At 54.7% G+C, this 14864-nt stretch overlaps 2 protein-coding genes across 21 annotated transcripts in view; both read right to left on the bottom strand.

Annotated features, from left to right (window-relative positions):
• LOC149346438 (uncharacterized) overlaps positions 1-1229 on the bottom strand; it is a 137390-nt gene extending 136161 nt beyond the window's left edge. For 9 of the 20 annotated variants that reach the window (XR_016292385.1, XR_016292384.1, XR_016292383.1 and 6 more), the window contains exon 1: positions 656-791. Coding sequence is in view for 11 of the 20 variants with exons in the window: in XM_089586443.1 (XP_089442569.1) it covers positions 656-769 (114 nt within the window). In the remaining 9 variants the exon portion in view is untranslated. Of the gene's footprint in view, positions 1-655 lie in introns of all 20 variants that reach the window. The other 11 variants (XM_089586440.1, XM_089586441.1, XM_089586437.1 and 8 more) reach the window with 7 other exon arrangements.
• Positions 1230-6869: 5640 nt separating this feature from the next.
• Positions 6870-14560, bottom strand: LOC149346437 (uncharacterized). Its single transcript, XM_089585395.1, has 2 exons — positions 13661-14560; positions 6870-7013 (listed from the first exon to the last, which is right to left on the bottom strand). Exons 1-2 carry the CDS (start codon positions 14543-14545, stop codon positions 6870-6872), a joined length of 1029 nt encoding a protein of 342 aa, XP_089441521.1. The 5' UTR covers positions 14546-14560.
• Between the last annotated feature and the right edge of the window lie 304 nt (positions 14561-14864).

Below are 14864 nucleotides of genomic sequence, written 5' to 3'. Positions count from 1 at the left end.
GGGTTTGTTTCTCCGCATCGACCCCGACTGAAAATTCAATGCGATGCCATGGAGGCAACGGTTTCAGAGAGCGCCATTCCACGACAAACGCGGTGCAACGCAGCCAAAGAAACGCGCTCTATGTACGTACGTACGTATGTCTCGAGAGACGCCAGGGCGACGCGTTCTCGAACACGACACGAAATTCAGTAGAACGCAAGAGACGCTGCGATTCGTAAGGCCTGACAGACCAGCCCGACGGGGCCCAACCACACAGACGCGCTCTATGTCTGACTTCGTCCCGGGCACATTAATAGGACATTCTTTGTTTCTTCGTCTCGAATGCAAAATTTTATGCGGCACCATGTACCGTGCCTTGGTTGTTTGGCTGGGTAGCGCGGGGCGCCCGGACGTCGCATTCTTGCTTCGCTGTGGCGCACGCGATAAAAATTTCAATGCGACGCTTACACACAGCCAAATACCACACCTCATGCAGCTCCGTCAGATATCTGCGCTATCATATCGAATAAGAGTACTCAGCTCGCAAAAAGAAAGCTCACCTGAACATTTCGTTGTGTCATAAAGAAGGATAGCGCAAAATAAAGAGGTATTATAGGCATTAGAAAAAAAAAAGCTTTTTAAAACACTTTACTTGCCAGCAGTGTAATGCGCTCACCACTGAACGTTGACCGGGAATTCCGCATTCGTCGGCACCGCTCACTAGTGTCGTATAGAAAGGTCCTTGGCACAGGCTGTCTCGGGTCGGTGGGCGTCCGGCGTTCTTGATCATCCGGCAGTCATTTAGCAGCACGGCCCGAGTCCAAAGTTCCACGCTGACGAGTCGTCGTCGTCGTTATGACTGAAAGAAGAATGGGAGGGAAACTGCACGGGCCTGTCCATTGGCTCGTGCTGACCCACAATCGGTGCCACGTGCGGAGTTAGAGACGCGAGAGAAGATTGTTTGGAGAGACGCGTCCCTCTCGCGTTCGACTTTTAAAGCTTCGGTGCTCCGCGAACGTTTCTGACAAAAGGAAAGACGCAGAAATTTCGTCACATCTCGGTCGACACCCTAAACGCGTGTAAGGGAAGGGAGGAAGGTGAGTGAAAGAAGAAAGAGACAGCTGCCTTCCCTTCCGTCTCTCAGAAACCTGCTGTGGCTGAAGAAGCTGTAACCGCCGCGGTGGCTCAGTGGTTGGCGCTCGTCTACTGAGCCGTAGTACCCAGGTACAAACTCGACCACGCCGTCCGCGTTTCGATGGAGCCGAAACGCAAAAATTCATGGGGGCTCTTTGTTGACCTAAAGTGTGTTGAGGCGAAAGCCTTAAGCGCAGTGTTGCTGCTTGTGTCAAAGATGTCTGGTTAAGATTTTAAGCTTCGCCTCTAAGAGAGGAACGCGACAGCGTCTTGCAACGCTGCCAGGGAGTCCACAGAACGCCATCGCCCATTCGGCTCTATGCCTTGCTCGACCGTAAATTCGTTTTTGAGGAAAGGAAATGTTTCTCTCGCACATCTCGGTGGACACCTGAACCTCGTAGTAAGGGAAGGGAGGGAGATGGGAGTGAACGAAGACGCCGTATAAGCTAGACGCGCCTTTGTTCATTCCAAACCATCGAGCTGGCATGGCGGAGTGGTTCGCGTGCTCATCTCGCACTCCGGAGACCCTGGTTCGAATCCCCGACTCGACTAATTTCCTACTCTGTTTTATTTATTTATGTGGTCTGACTGCAAACGTTAATTAGGCTTGTCGGTCTTTACCATTTAGCCAATGCCATCCATCGTCCTGTCACTCACCTGTCAAGTGATGGAGAGAGAGAGAGAGAGAGAAAACTTTTATTGCTCTTTCAAGAGATTCGCGGAGATGAAGACTTCTTGGTCGTCCTGCTTGGGCGCACTCTCTAGAATGTTCGACACAATGTCTATTAAACGTCTAGAAACATCTGTAATTGTTAGTTAAGCATGACTACACATTTCGTCACACTAGTTAGTGTGTGGTTAGTGATAGTTAACGTTACCTTAACTACTACTCTTTTAATTAGTGTTAGTTAAGGTACAGGTGCAGTGCACAGTCCCACATGCCACTTCTTTAGTACTAAATACCAATTAGTCATATAGTCATTAACTACGATGATATAATCATGAAATGCCTTTATATCATGTCCCGATGTCATTCCGTTGCACCTGATTAAGTATCGATTGGCTACTGATTGGAGTACGCCCATATAAGGTATGCATCCGAAACGCGGACACAATTACTAACACGTCGTGGCCACGACAGTATGAGGCATTAAACGCTTTCGCCTTAAAGGGCGCGCATGTGCTGTGCGATGTTAGTGCACGTTAAAAATCCCCAGGCGGCAGTCGTCAGCGGCCGGCGCAATCCTGTGACAGCTGCCACTTTGTGCGGGCGGAGCAGAGAAGTTGCCCAGGAAAGTGCAATCGGGTTAGCTAGCTTGCGTTGGAACGGAATTGAAGTTTGTCATCAGTGACAGCAAATCTACCATTAAATATTTTAGCAGTGGAAGGATTTCGCCTCTAGCGGCCAGAATTCTAGCCAGATAAAATTGGATCGGAAAATTCAGATAATTTGTAGTCCGGCGCACGAAGCCGTCCCTGACAAGGAGCTGGCGCGCGAGCTGGCTCGAGATCTCTACCGCCGAGCCGCTACAGGGCCCTTCGATGACAGAGGGAGCAGAAAGCGGATGCTAAAATATGGTGGTGGTGAAAAACATTTATCGTGCAATAAATATTTACAGAGAGGTGATTGGCGTAGGCCCTATTTGCCCTTTCCCCTAACAATACCAGGTGGAGCCCCTATTCCGGGGCCCCATTGGCAAGCAACGCCGCCCGCGTCCGGTGAACCAATGCCTTTTGGGTCTTTAGGTCCTGACAGCCGAGCAGGGCCGCCTCCCAGTCCTCTCTGGTGAGGTTGGGGGGATAGATGGGTTTGATTGACACGCCCAAACCAAGTGGAAGGTGTCAGCCACCTACCCACAGCAATGGGGAGATCAGGGAGCATTATAGATTGTAGCGTAGACTGGTACCCTCCCCAGACCCGAAATTAGCCAACAGACAAGGAGTGGTGTGGAGGCGACTGCAAACTTGTACGTATCCGCACGCGGTTATGGCTAACCATATATTCCCCGGCCTGTGTGTCGGGAGGTGGGTAAATCACCTTATCCGTTGGACAGTAAAGTTTATTCCATCCATCCGGACACTTCACTACGGCACCTGTTCCTTCTTTCACTCTCACCTTCCCCCCTTCCCTTACGGCGCGGCCCTCCACCCAATCCCTCCCTCCACAATTGTCATCACTTTGGAGGCGGCTCCAAATACTGTAGTGCGACGTCTTCTGAAACCTATCACGTGGTGAGGGCCTGCCCCTCCAATCCGGATATTCCCCCATCCCCAACCCAACACGGGAGGACTGGGAGGCGACCCTACTCGGCTGCCACGACTTACAGGCCCAACAAGCCTTAGTCGGGCGCGCCCGGGCGGCGACCACCGCCACTGAAGTCCCATACTAGGGACCTCCACCTAGTGCTTGTAAGAATCAGTCCCTTACGGGCTGATCCAAGCATACCTCCTGTCCCTTCTTAATGAATGTTTTCACCACGACCAAACACGCACTTTACCCTCCCCTCATATACGCTCGCGCTATCACGAAGTCTACACACACCCCTCCTGTACCCCCTGCCGCCACCCCAAAGCCACTCTCGACCACATCATTATCCTCTGCCCGGTGGATCCCTCCCCCGCGGGGCCTGGAGCACCTTACCACTTGGTAGGCTTGGGAGACCGTACTGCGTTCTGAGGACCCGGCCAAGCAAGCCGGACACCACAGGCCGGGCTGCCAGCGTCATGAGCCTCCGGGACATGAACGTTTGAGTGCAGTGGGGCCGTGCGGGGGCCCACGGACCTGTGTGTTCCAAAACTACCCTGTTGTAAATAAAGTTTCCACCACCACTTTACGGCGCGGTTCAGGTGTCCACAAAGATATGTGAGATATACTGCACCATTTCCTTTCCTCAAAAATCAATTTACAAACAGTTTCCGCAGATTGTTCCGGATGGTGTCATACGATTCGGCGTTTCGTGCAGCATAAACATACTAGTTAAAGCCTAGCTCACGGCAGGGACTCAGACCGGCGAGCTATAATCGGAAGATGCGTATCATACGCGGCTCGGGTGTCCACCAAGAAAAGTGAGACTGCTTCATTTCCTTTCCTCAAAACAATTTTTCAATTTGACCGACGAACAAGGTGTGGCGCCAAACAGGCGATGGTGTTCCGTGGGCTCCCTGGCAGCGCTTCAAGACGCTTTCGCGTTTCACTCTTAAAGGAGAAGCTTAATCGTTCTCCAAATTTTAGAGCGCAGCTCTTTGGTGCCCGTTTCTGCGTATCGCGGCGTCGACGTCGCCGTTGACGCCGCCATTGTCTTTTGTAACCAGCAGTGGACACCTTAGTCGCGCTTTAAGCTGCGAAACCAATAAGTGGGAGCTTGGAAAGCAGAGGGTAAAATAGGTAAATTGGTTCTTGAGGAAAGGAAATGGCGCATTATCAGTCTCACACTTCTCGGTGGTCACGTGAACCAGAGGAAAGACGCATAATTTCCCTCTTGTAACAGTGGACACCTCAATAGTGCTTTAAGCTACGTGGCGGTAGTGACAGATGTGCGCTGCATGCGTTCGCGTTGGCAACGTTGTACCAGAAAAGCGGTGCTGAAGCCATAGGCCATCGGCGTTCATTGTGCCCATTGGTGTTGGCGTTTACAGCGTTTACACTGCAAACATTTTAAGGAAAGGAAGTGCGCATAACTGGCTCCCTGGGTCAGTGGACGCCTTAAGCGCACTTATAGGTACGTCGGGTGATGAGAGATAGATGTGGGAGGAATCATATACAGAGCCTACAGTCACGAGACCGACGCTGAGATCCTCGCTGAGCTCCAAGCTCGAAACCCCGATCTCCCCGTAGTCGCCGCAAGCCGCATGGGCCGCACACGACATTTCGTGGTGAATATCGCCAATGCCAAGCTACCCCGCTACGTGAGGTATCTCGGCTTCACTTTTGAGGTGTTCCCCTACAAAAGCCGTCCGGAGGCATGCTTCAACTGCCGGAAGCTAGGCCACAGGGCGGATGTGTGCCCCCACCCGCGACAACCGAGGTGCTGACGCTGCGGCGCAGCCCATGACCCTCCTCCAGCTGGCCAACCGCCCACGTGCCAAGCCTCATGTATCGTCTGCAAAGGCGCCCACCCTACAGGCAGCAGAAGCTGCAAATACCGGTTCACGTCCTCCACTCGGCCCAAGTCTTCCCCGTCGGTCACTGACACCGATATCGGCTCCAACTCGGCAAACCCCGGACGCCAGTCCCGGTCCCGAGACCGCAAACGCGGCGACCACAACCTACTGCGGGGCGGCTCCTTCCCCCCGCTTGGCAGCGACTGCAGCGACAGCCCTTCCAGCCGCACTCGCAGCCGTTCCACATCCGCCTCACGCAGCTCTCGGGCCAGCTCTCAAGCCCGGCCGGAGACCAAAGCAGCCAAACAAGTTGGATGGAAGACTCCTGCACAAGTCACCGCTTCTCCACCAGATTCACAGGTAAGGGAGCTGGCAGACATGGTCAAGGAACTACAGCTACAATTGGCCAAAGCAAACGCTAAAATTCATAGCCTAGAATCAGCACAGGCAAACCCCAAATTGCAACCGCAGCAGGTGGCTCACGCTCTCACATCCGACCCTGTAGGTGATCCACGCATGGACACTGAGCAGCCTAAGCGCAGGAAGCGTACAGCACCTCCCCCCTCCTCACAAGAAGACATAAATGCCAAATTCGAGGCAGCTGATGCGCGAATGGCCCAATTCGAGGGCGCCCTCCTACGACTCGCCCCCACCATTGACCGTCTAGTAGAAAGCTGCGCCACAATGGCAGCCAACATCCAGACCCTTCATGCCAGATTCGATACCCTCACGAATCCCCCAACATCAGCAAACCCCTTGAAGTCGACAACCCCTACTAACTACCCAGCACCCATTATTGTCGCCACATCGGAGAGTGCAACCGCGCGCTCACGTGCAGGCGGCATTCTGAAATCACCCGTCGCGCTATCACAGCGTCCCGAACCCTACGGGAAACGCGATGGCTAGCTCCCCCTTCACAGTTTGGCAATGGAACTGCAGGGGCTTCAAGGCGAAGCGACGAGCCTTGGAGCACACCCTGCAGGCCCAGCCTGACACCCCCCACATCATCGCACTTCAGGAAACATAGATGGAGACGAAACTTACCAGCTACGCCGCATATAACCAACAAACGACACCAGACCACCGGCCCAACACCGCCATCCTGGTCCACCGAAATTTAGCAGCTAATCATATAGACCTTAGTTACCCCGAGGTTCCGCACACTTTCGTACAGGTCCTACCGAGCAGTCGCTCACAAGCCCCGCTCCACATCCTCAACGTCTACAGCCCCCCTAGCGACAAAAACCCACGAGTGGCAACCCTCGTTCGTAAGGCCTGCGCGACTGCACAAACAGGGATGCTACTCATCTTAGGTGACTTCAACGCGCCGCATACCGAGTGGGGCTACCCCCGCAAAGCATGCGGTCGTAAGGGAGCCAAACTGTGGGAGACAGCCCAAACACTGGGCCTGACACTACTCCTAGACCCCGACAGGCCTACTCGCATTGGAAACAGTGTCACACAGGACAGCTGCCCCGATCTCACTTTCCCCGCAACATCCCAGACGCACGCTGGGAAAACCTCGGCATGAACATAGGTAGCGACCACACAGCAAAGCCCCCAACCGAACAATCAGGCACACTAACTTGGTGGTGGTGGTGAAAAACATTTATAAGCAATTAATTTTTTTACAGAAAGGTGATTGGGGTAGGACCCTATTGGCCCTTTTTCCTCACAGTACTAGGTGGAGCCCCTATTCCGGGGCCCCATTGGCAAGCAACGCCGCCCGCGTACGTTGAACCAAGGCCTTTTGGCTCTTCAGGTCCTGACAGCCGAGCAGGGCCACCTCCCAGTCCTCTCTGGTGGGGTTGGGGTTGGTGGGGATAGATGGGTTAGATTGACACGCCCAAACCATGTGGAAGGTGTCAGACACCTCCCCACAGAACTGGCACGTGCCATCAAAGGATGTATTGAAAAGTTTAAGCACCGCCGGGCACAGTACAGTGTTAGTGAGAATTTTGATGAGGAGGCGCTCGTCAGCGCGATCCAGAACCTTACAAGGGGCCGGGTAGCGCTGGTGCTACTCCTTGTAGTAATCGGTGATTTGTTTGAATGTAATGGCCAGATTGTCTGATTAGGAGTACCCTTCCAAGGACAGGGAGATAGCCCGAGGTGAGAGTGCGCGGGCGGCCTGATCGGCCTGTTCGTTTCCCTGGAGTCCCTGGTGACCGGGGGCCCAAATCAGGTTGCGTGGAGTTGGATCTTCAGATCGACAGCTATATTCCAGTATGCGCCAGGCAAGCGGGGGAGCCCAGCCCAACTCGTAGTTCCGACAAGCCCCTCGCGAGTCGGTGATGATGTGTTTTGACTTGGGATTCGTGAGAGCCAGAGCAATGGCAATCTCCTCCGCGTGTGTTGCGCTGTAGGCTTCGAAAATGAGCCCGTTAACTGTGTTTGTGTTGTGTACGACTGCGGCCGTGTACCACCCCCCGTGGTGTGGGCCGGCAACGTCTACGTAATACACATGTTCTTGGTTACCATAGTATCGCGCCAACGCTTCCGCGCGCGCCTGGCAACGACCGCTATGGTCTTCTCTGGACATGTTGCGGGGAAGGGGTCGGACCCGGATTGCGCGTCTCCAGGGTTCTGGCACTCTCTCCCTTTCCTCAATGTGGTAGTCGTGTTTGATGTGTAGCCGGTCCAAGAGGCGGCGACCGGACGTGGTCTGTGCAAGACGAGTGTATTGGTTGACTAAGTGGGCCTCTCGAAGCTCCCGAAATGTGTTCACCACGCCCAAGGCCAGAAGCCTCTGGTTGGACGTGGTGACCGGAAGATCGAGAGCCCGCTTGATGACTTTCCGCAGGATGACCTCCGGTTGGTCACCATCGTGTTTGCGCAGGTGCAAGTAGGGAGTTGAGTAGAGGATTCTACTCGTTACGAAAGCATGGGCAAGCCGCAGTGCATCCTTGCTTCGTAATCCGCCCCGCTTGTTGGAGACCCGGCGGACCATTCGGCCCACCTGGTCTCCCACCGTGCGAAGTTTGGCTATGGTGGTGTCGACTCTGCGTTGGTGGTGTATGAAGAGGCCAAGGACGCGGATCTCGTTGGCCTCCCGGATCGGTCCCGAGGGGAGACTGATGCGAAGCGAAGTTGTGTCCCGAGGGGAGGGACGTAAGTGCAAAAAATTCTGATTTAGCTGGGGCGCACTGGAGTCCGCAGTAGGCCGCGTAGTCGTCGACTAGGGTCGCCGCTGCTTGCAGGCAGGACTCCATGTGGCCCAGGTTACCTTGCGTGGCCCAGATTGTAATGTCATCCGCATAAAGAGCGTGATGTATCCCGGGCAGAGAAGACAATTGGAGGGAAGATGAAGCATTGCCAAATTGAAGAGGAGGGGAGACAGGACCGCGCCTTGAGGTGTTCCGCTCGAGCCGATGGTATATGGCCCGTGTTCCGCATCTTGTATGCGTATGTAGTCTTGACGGTCTGTAAGAAATTGTTTTATGTAGTTGAATGTTTTGTGGCCACAGTTGGTGTTACTGAGGTGGTCCAGGATTACTTCGTGCTTGACGTTGTCGAATGCGCCTTTAAGATCCAAGGCCAGGACAACCTTGTCTTTGTGGGGACATTCGACAGGATCTAAGATGTCGTGGTGAAGCTTCAGAAGTATATCCTGTGCTGACTTGTGAGGACGAAAACCGACCATGGTGTCCGCGAAAATGTGCTGTGTTTCGAGATAATCGGAGAGTCTGTCGCGCACCATCATCTCCATCAGCTTGCCGACACAAGACGTCAGAGAGATGGGGCGAAGGTTCTCCACATCGATAGGTTTGCCGGCCTTCGGAATGAAGGTCACGAGAGCCGATTTCCAATCGAGAGGGAGAGGAGTCTCTCCGTCCCAAATGCTATTGATGTATTTGAGGAGCGCGGCGTAGGCTGCGTCGGGAAGGTTGGCCAAAAGCTTGACCGTAACCTTGTCGCGCCCAGGTGCAGTGCTCCGCTTCATCTTGCTTAAGGCCGCCCGGAGGTCGTGGAGCTGGAACGGCTTGTCCAGCTCCGTGTTCTCTTCGCCTGCATACGAGTACGCCGCCTGGGTGGCCCGATGCAATACGGCCGCGCGGCATATGTCCAGCCGGAACACGTGGCGACTCTTTCGCGCCCTAATTGACCCAACGCAAACACGCACGGAAACTCAAAAACACCTCCAAAGAGCAATACACAGCTTTCAGGGCAATACAAATCAATTGGCGCACAAGCTCCGGGACCAGTACTTGTGCACCACCCAGGACTCCCGCGGGCCGGCGTACTCTTATGCAGGTTCTGAGAACGTTGAGCTGGATCAACCGTTCCAGCTCCACGACCTGAAGGCGGCCCTGGCAAAAATGAAACGCGGCACCGCTCCGGGTCGGGACAAAATTAGTCAAATTGTTAGCCAACCTCCCCGACCCAGCATACATGTCTTTATTGAATTACATTAACTCAATCTGGCTTGGGGAAGTGCCACTACCCATCGAGTGGAAGACCGCCCTGGTCACCTTCATTCCTAAAGCTGGCAAGGCAATCAACACGGACAACCTCCGCCCCATCTCTCTGACTTCCTGTGTGGGCAAACTCATGGAGACGATGGTACGTGACAGGTTGTCCGAGTTCATGGAATCCAAACACCTTTTTGCAGACACCATGTTCGGATTCCGCCCACACAGATCTGCACAAGATGTCCTGCTAAAACTCAATCGGGCTGTCCTCGACCCCGTGGAATGCCCTCACAATGACAAGGTCGTAATCGCCTTGGATTTGAAGGGTGCATTCGACAACGTTACCCACGAGATCACTCTCACCCACCTCTCTCAAACTAACTGCGGCAGAAATGCCTTTCAATACATTCGGCAATTTTTAACCGACAGACAATCTTACATTCGGAAACAGGATAAAGAACATGGCCCTTTTCATTTAGGAACCAGGGGTACACCCCAGGGCGCGGTGCTCTCTCCTGTCTTATTCAATTTGGCTATGATGCGCCTACCGGCCCAGCTGGATGCTGTCGCCGGTGTGCAGCATGCGCTGTATGCTGATGACATCACCCTGTGGGCCACGCACGGTTCCCTTGCAGACATTGAGGCTAACCTGCAGGAGGCGGCGACCATAGTGGACCGTTATGCTCGCCGCTGCGGCCTCCAATGCTCCACCCAAAAGTCTGAATTTGTGCACATACGCCCCTCACCAAAGTGCACAGCCAAAATTTCATTGTCTCTTGAGACAGGTCCAATCCCTGAAAATATCGAAGTCCGGGTACTAGGGCTCTTTATACATCAAGACAGACGGTCAGAAACAACATTGGCCAAACTCCGTCAGGTGGGGGACCAGGTGGGCCGCTTGGTCCGCCGGGTTTCTAACAAGCGCGGGGGGTTACGATGTAAGGACGCCTTGCGGCTGGCGCATGCATTTGTAACCAGTCGAATTCTATATTCGACTCCATACCTCCACCTGCGGAAGCAAGACGAGGATTCACTCGAAGTCATCCTCCGCAAAATTATTAAGCGGGCTCTAGGCCTCCCCGTGACCACCTCCAACAAGCGCCTCCTGGGCCTAGGCATGGTGAACACATTTCGGGAGCTCCGGGAAGCCCACTTGACTAACCAATACACACGTCTCTCGAAGACATCGTCGGGTCGCCGCCTCCTTGCCCGGCTACACATCCAACATACCACTCTCATGGAAGAGCGCGTACGTATTCCATCCCAGTGGAGATGCGCCCTCCACGTGCGCCCTCTTCCCGCGAACATGAACCGTGAGGACCATAATGGCCGGCGCCTGGCGCGGGCGGAAGCCCTGGCCCGCCACTATGGATCGAAACCCGGCGTATTCTACGTGGATGCCTCAGGCCCCCACCATGGGGGATGGTACACAGCCGCAGTCATCCACCAATCCAAAACAGTGAACGGCCTTACTTTCCGAGCCCGTGACATAACACACGCGGAGGAGGTCGCCATTGCGTTGGCTGCATCTCATTCCAATTCAAAAACAATTATTTCCGACTCGCGAGGGGCATGTCGGAACGTCGAGCAGGGCTCGGTACCGTATCTAGCCTACCGCATTCTTCAAAACAGCGTCTACACCGGTGACCCCGCGCACCGGCGTATCATTTGGGCTCCCGCTCACATGGGCCTTGAGGGAAATGAGGCAGCTGACGCCGCCGCCCGCGCGCTCTCTCACCGGACATTCCCCTCCGACCCTGACGATCAGGAACTCGAATTTATTCCAGCTTACACCTTCAAAGACATCGTTTTACTCTATCAATCTAGCCATGGTCTTTATCCCCGCCCGTGTAAAGGTCTGTAAAAGGCGGAGGAGCGGCTTCTGCTCCGCCTGTATACTATTACTTTGCTGTGCCCGGCAGCTCTGAAACACTTCGACCCTTCTTTCTCGGGCAGCTGTCCGCACTGTGCGGAGAAGTCTTCGGACATCTACCACATGGTGTGGGCCTGCCCCTCCAACCCTGCTATCCCCCCTCACCCCAACCCAACCCGGGAGGACTGGGAGGCGACCCTGCTCGGCTGCTCTGACCTGCAGGCCCAACGGGCCTTGGTCGCGCGAGCCTGGGCGGCGGCCGATGCCACTGGGGTCCCGAACTAGGGACCTCCACCTAGTATTTGTAAGGGCTGGCCCCCTCTGGGTCAGCTCATGCATAACCTCCTGTATTATACCTGTACATAAATGTTTTCCACCACCACCACCTTCCGGGGGTTCTTAGTGGTGCAAAGGTATCGATCCCTGAGCGTGCGCTAGCTGTGTTGTCGTTCCTGTAAAGTTGTGCAATGCCCTATGTAAGTGGCGTTGGGTTTCCGTGCGTGTTTGTATTGGATCGATGAGAGCGCGGAATAGGCGCCACGTGTTGCGGCCAGACATCTGGCGCGCCGCCGCGTTGCACCGGTCCACCCAGTTAGTGTCGGCTAGCTGAGTAGCATATTCGGCTGCTTGTTGTGTGAGTTCGAGGAGGCGTTTCTTTAGGCGTCTGTTATGTTTCTGTTTCTTCCATCGTTTGGTGAGGCTGCGGCGGGCCTCCCAAAGGTGGAGCAAGTGGTTGTCCACGTCTGTTTGTGTTTCTGTGAGCTGTATCTGCTTTTCGTGTTGCGTGAGTGTAGACGTGAGCGATTTGGACCATGCGTCGTATCCTGACTGGAGGAGATCTACGATAGGTAGAGATGTGCGGAAAGTCGTCCAGTCCGGTACACGAGCTTGTGTTAGTGGGCGTTTCAGGGGACGCATGTAAATGGTGGTGTTGATTATACAGTGATCACTACCCAGAGTGTCCTCTGTATTCAGCCAGTCGGCATGGCGTATGCTGCGTGTAAATGTGAGGTCCGGGCAAGTATCTGGTTGAATCGAATTGCCGACACGTGTTGGGTTCGCGGGATCAGTGTGTAAATTAAGTCCAAGTGTGGAAAGAAGTTCCGCAAGCTTCCGCCTACGTCTGTCCTCCCGGGGGTACCCCCATAGCCTGCTCGGGGCGTTGAAGTCGCCGACGATCAGAAGGGGATCCCTTCCCGCCACCTGCATTGCTTGGTTGAAAATTTCATTGAACGTGACGTTCTTAAGTTTAGGTGGGCAGTAAATGTTTAGAATGTGTGCAGGTGGGTCAGACCGCTTTAGGGGCAGCACGGGCACCATCGTGTATGGGAAAGGCGGTGTTGTGGGGAGCGTGACCTCCTGCGCAGTATACTGCTTGTGAACAAGTACACATGTCTGCGGGTTGTGTTGAAATGTAGTGTAGTTTGGCAGTTTGGCACCGGCGCCGGGTTCCTGAAGGGCAACCACGGCGACGAGAAACTCAAAGGTCTCAAGATAGAGGCGGAGATGAGTCCGCTTCGTGCGGCTCTTGAGACCTCGGAAGTTCCACTGCGTTATTGTAAGCGGCTGAGTTGCTCTTGCTCGCGACTTAGGGTTGGGGGCCATGGTCGGAGGCAGAGGGTGGGGTTACGTTGTTAAGAATCCCCAGTCCGCTAGTGCCCGGTGCAGACGTGGAGGAGTCTTCCGAGAAGTCAAACTCATCGGGAATAACTCTGTTGAATTTGGAGGGGCGGTTAGCGTCCCTGATGGGCCCTACGCGTTTAAGGACGCGCGGATTGTCTTTTATCCATTTTTGGATAATGTGAGTTACGGCTTGTGTCACCTGTGCGATGGCACTCTCCACCTGACGCGCAATGGTATCGTGGATAATATTGGGGAGGTCAGCCAATTGTGTTTCAATTGCGGTCACCCGACTCTCCAGGGCCGCGGCGCGACTCTCCACAGGAGTAGGAATCTCCCTGTCTGTGATATTTTCTTACTCGTCGCTCGACGCGGGCGGAGTAGGGAATTTGGCATTGAGCGAGTTAAGCTCGCTGGCTAGTTTTTCGTTTTGAGCTCGCAAGAGGGCGAGCTCGCGCTTGAGTTCCTGCGTCTCGGCGGTGCTGGTGGGGGAGGAGGGAGGAGGGGAAGGAGAGGAGGCGACCCTCGCCCAGCTGCCTACCTTGGGTTGGTTGCAGGCGGCGCCGCCAGGTGAAGCGCTGAGAGCTGGAAACTCCGCTGCTCCGGGTGGTGGCGTTACCGTTGCTGTCTTGCCCGGGGCAGGCATCACGCCACGTCGTGGCGTCTTGTGGTTTTGCTGCCGCCCTCCCCGTGTAGCGCCGGAATTGGCTCCCTTGGATGGCGTCCTGGGCCCTGGCTGCGGCAGCTTGATGAATTTGGCGTTGCATTCGCGGGAGCTGGTGAGGTGCGGGCCCCCGCAGATTAAGCACATAGGATTGCAGACGTGGGGGGCCATCCCTTCAGTACCAAGCCCCACGTTTTGACCACAAAGGCCGCATCTTTCCTTGACCGGGGTGGGACAGTTGTCCACCCGGTGCCCCAGTGTGCCGCAACGGTAGCACGCTGGCACCGTTTTTTTATACTCTTTGACGGGAGTCAGTTCTGCATTATAATGGACGTAACGCGGAACGCTGCGTCCCTCGAAAGTCAGCACAGCTACATTCGATTTTCCCAGCTTGCGCACATGGACTAATTCACCACCGCGCCACTGCACACTATGTTTCAAGGATTCACTGGTTTCAAGGTTATGCACAGAAATCACACCACGACACACATCACCGGTGAGCTTGAGGTGTCCGTGAAGCGGGAGCGATCCTTTGCTGGTTGTAATTTGGATGTCCGTCAGAAGCTTTTGAGCTACCTCGGAATTCTGCGTGCCACAGACGATAATGTTTTGCTCCCAATTGGGAGAAATTGTAATCGCATTCATATGCTGTCTGCCGGTGAGTTCCGAAATGGCAGCGCCGAGGTCACCTTGCTGCAATGCTGTCTTGAGGGCGACCGTACTGCGTGGCCGCAGCACGATCACGTAATCGTCTGGGTTCATCCTGACCGTCGGCTTCGGCGTCCACTTGGAGACTGGTAAAAATGACTTTTATGGACATTTAGAAGACAGAGCGCGAGCGTCTCCCGTTGCTGATTTATCGAGAGGAGTCTCGGGCGTTGCAGCTCCTCGTGCGTTCTGCCGGCGGCGGCGCCGGCTTTCAACGACTTGAAAAAGGGCATCTTGCTGCGCCGAAATGGTGGATGGGCCATCCTCTGGCTGGCTTGCAGGGACATACGACCACGACAGAGTCGTGGGGTCGTATCCGCGTTGTTCAGGCAGAGCCATGTTGAGCGGTTGACCGGCGGGCGTCTCCGCAGCC

The sequence above is a fragment of the Amblyomma mixtum genome, chromosome 4 (assembly GCF_055824585.1).
Source record: "Amblyomma mixtum isolate Tamu chromosome 4, ASM5582458v1, whole genome shotgun sequence".
In the NCBI taxonomy this organism is placed as follows: Eukaryota; Metazoa; Arthropoda; class Arachnida; order Ixodida; family Ixodidae; genus Amblyomma; species Amblyomma mixtum.
Note: the sequence above shows the minus strand (reverse complement) of the source record. Positions and strands in the feature narration are given on the sequence as shown.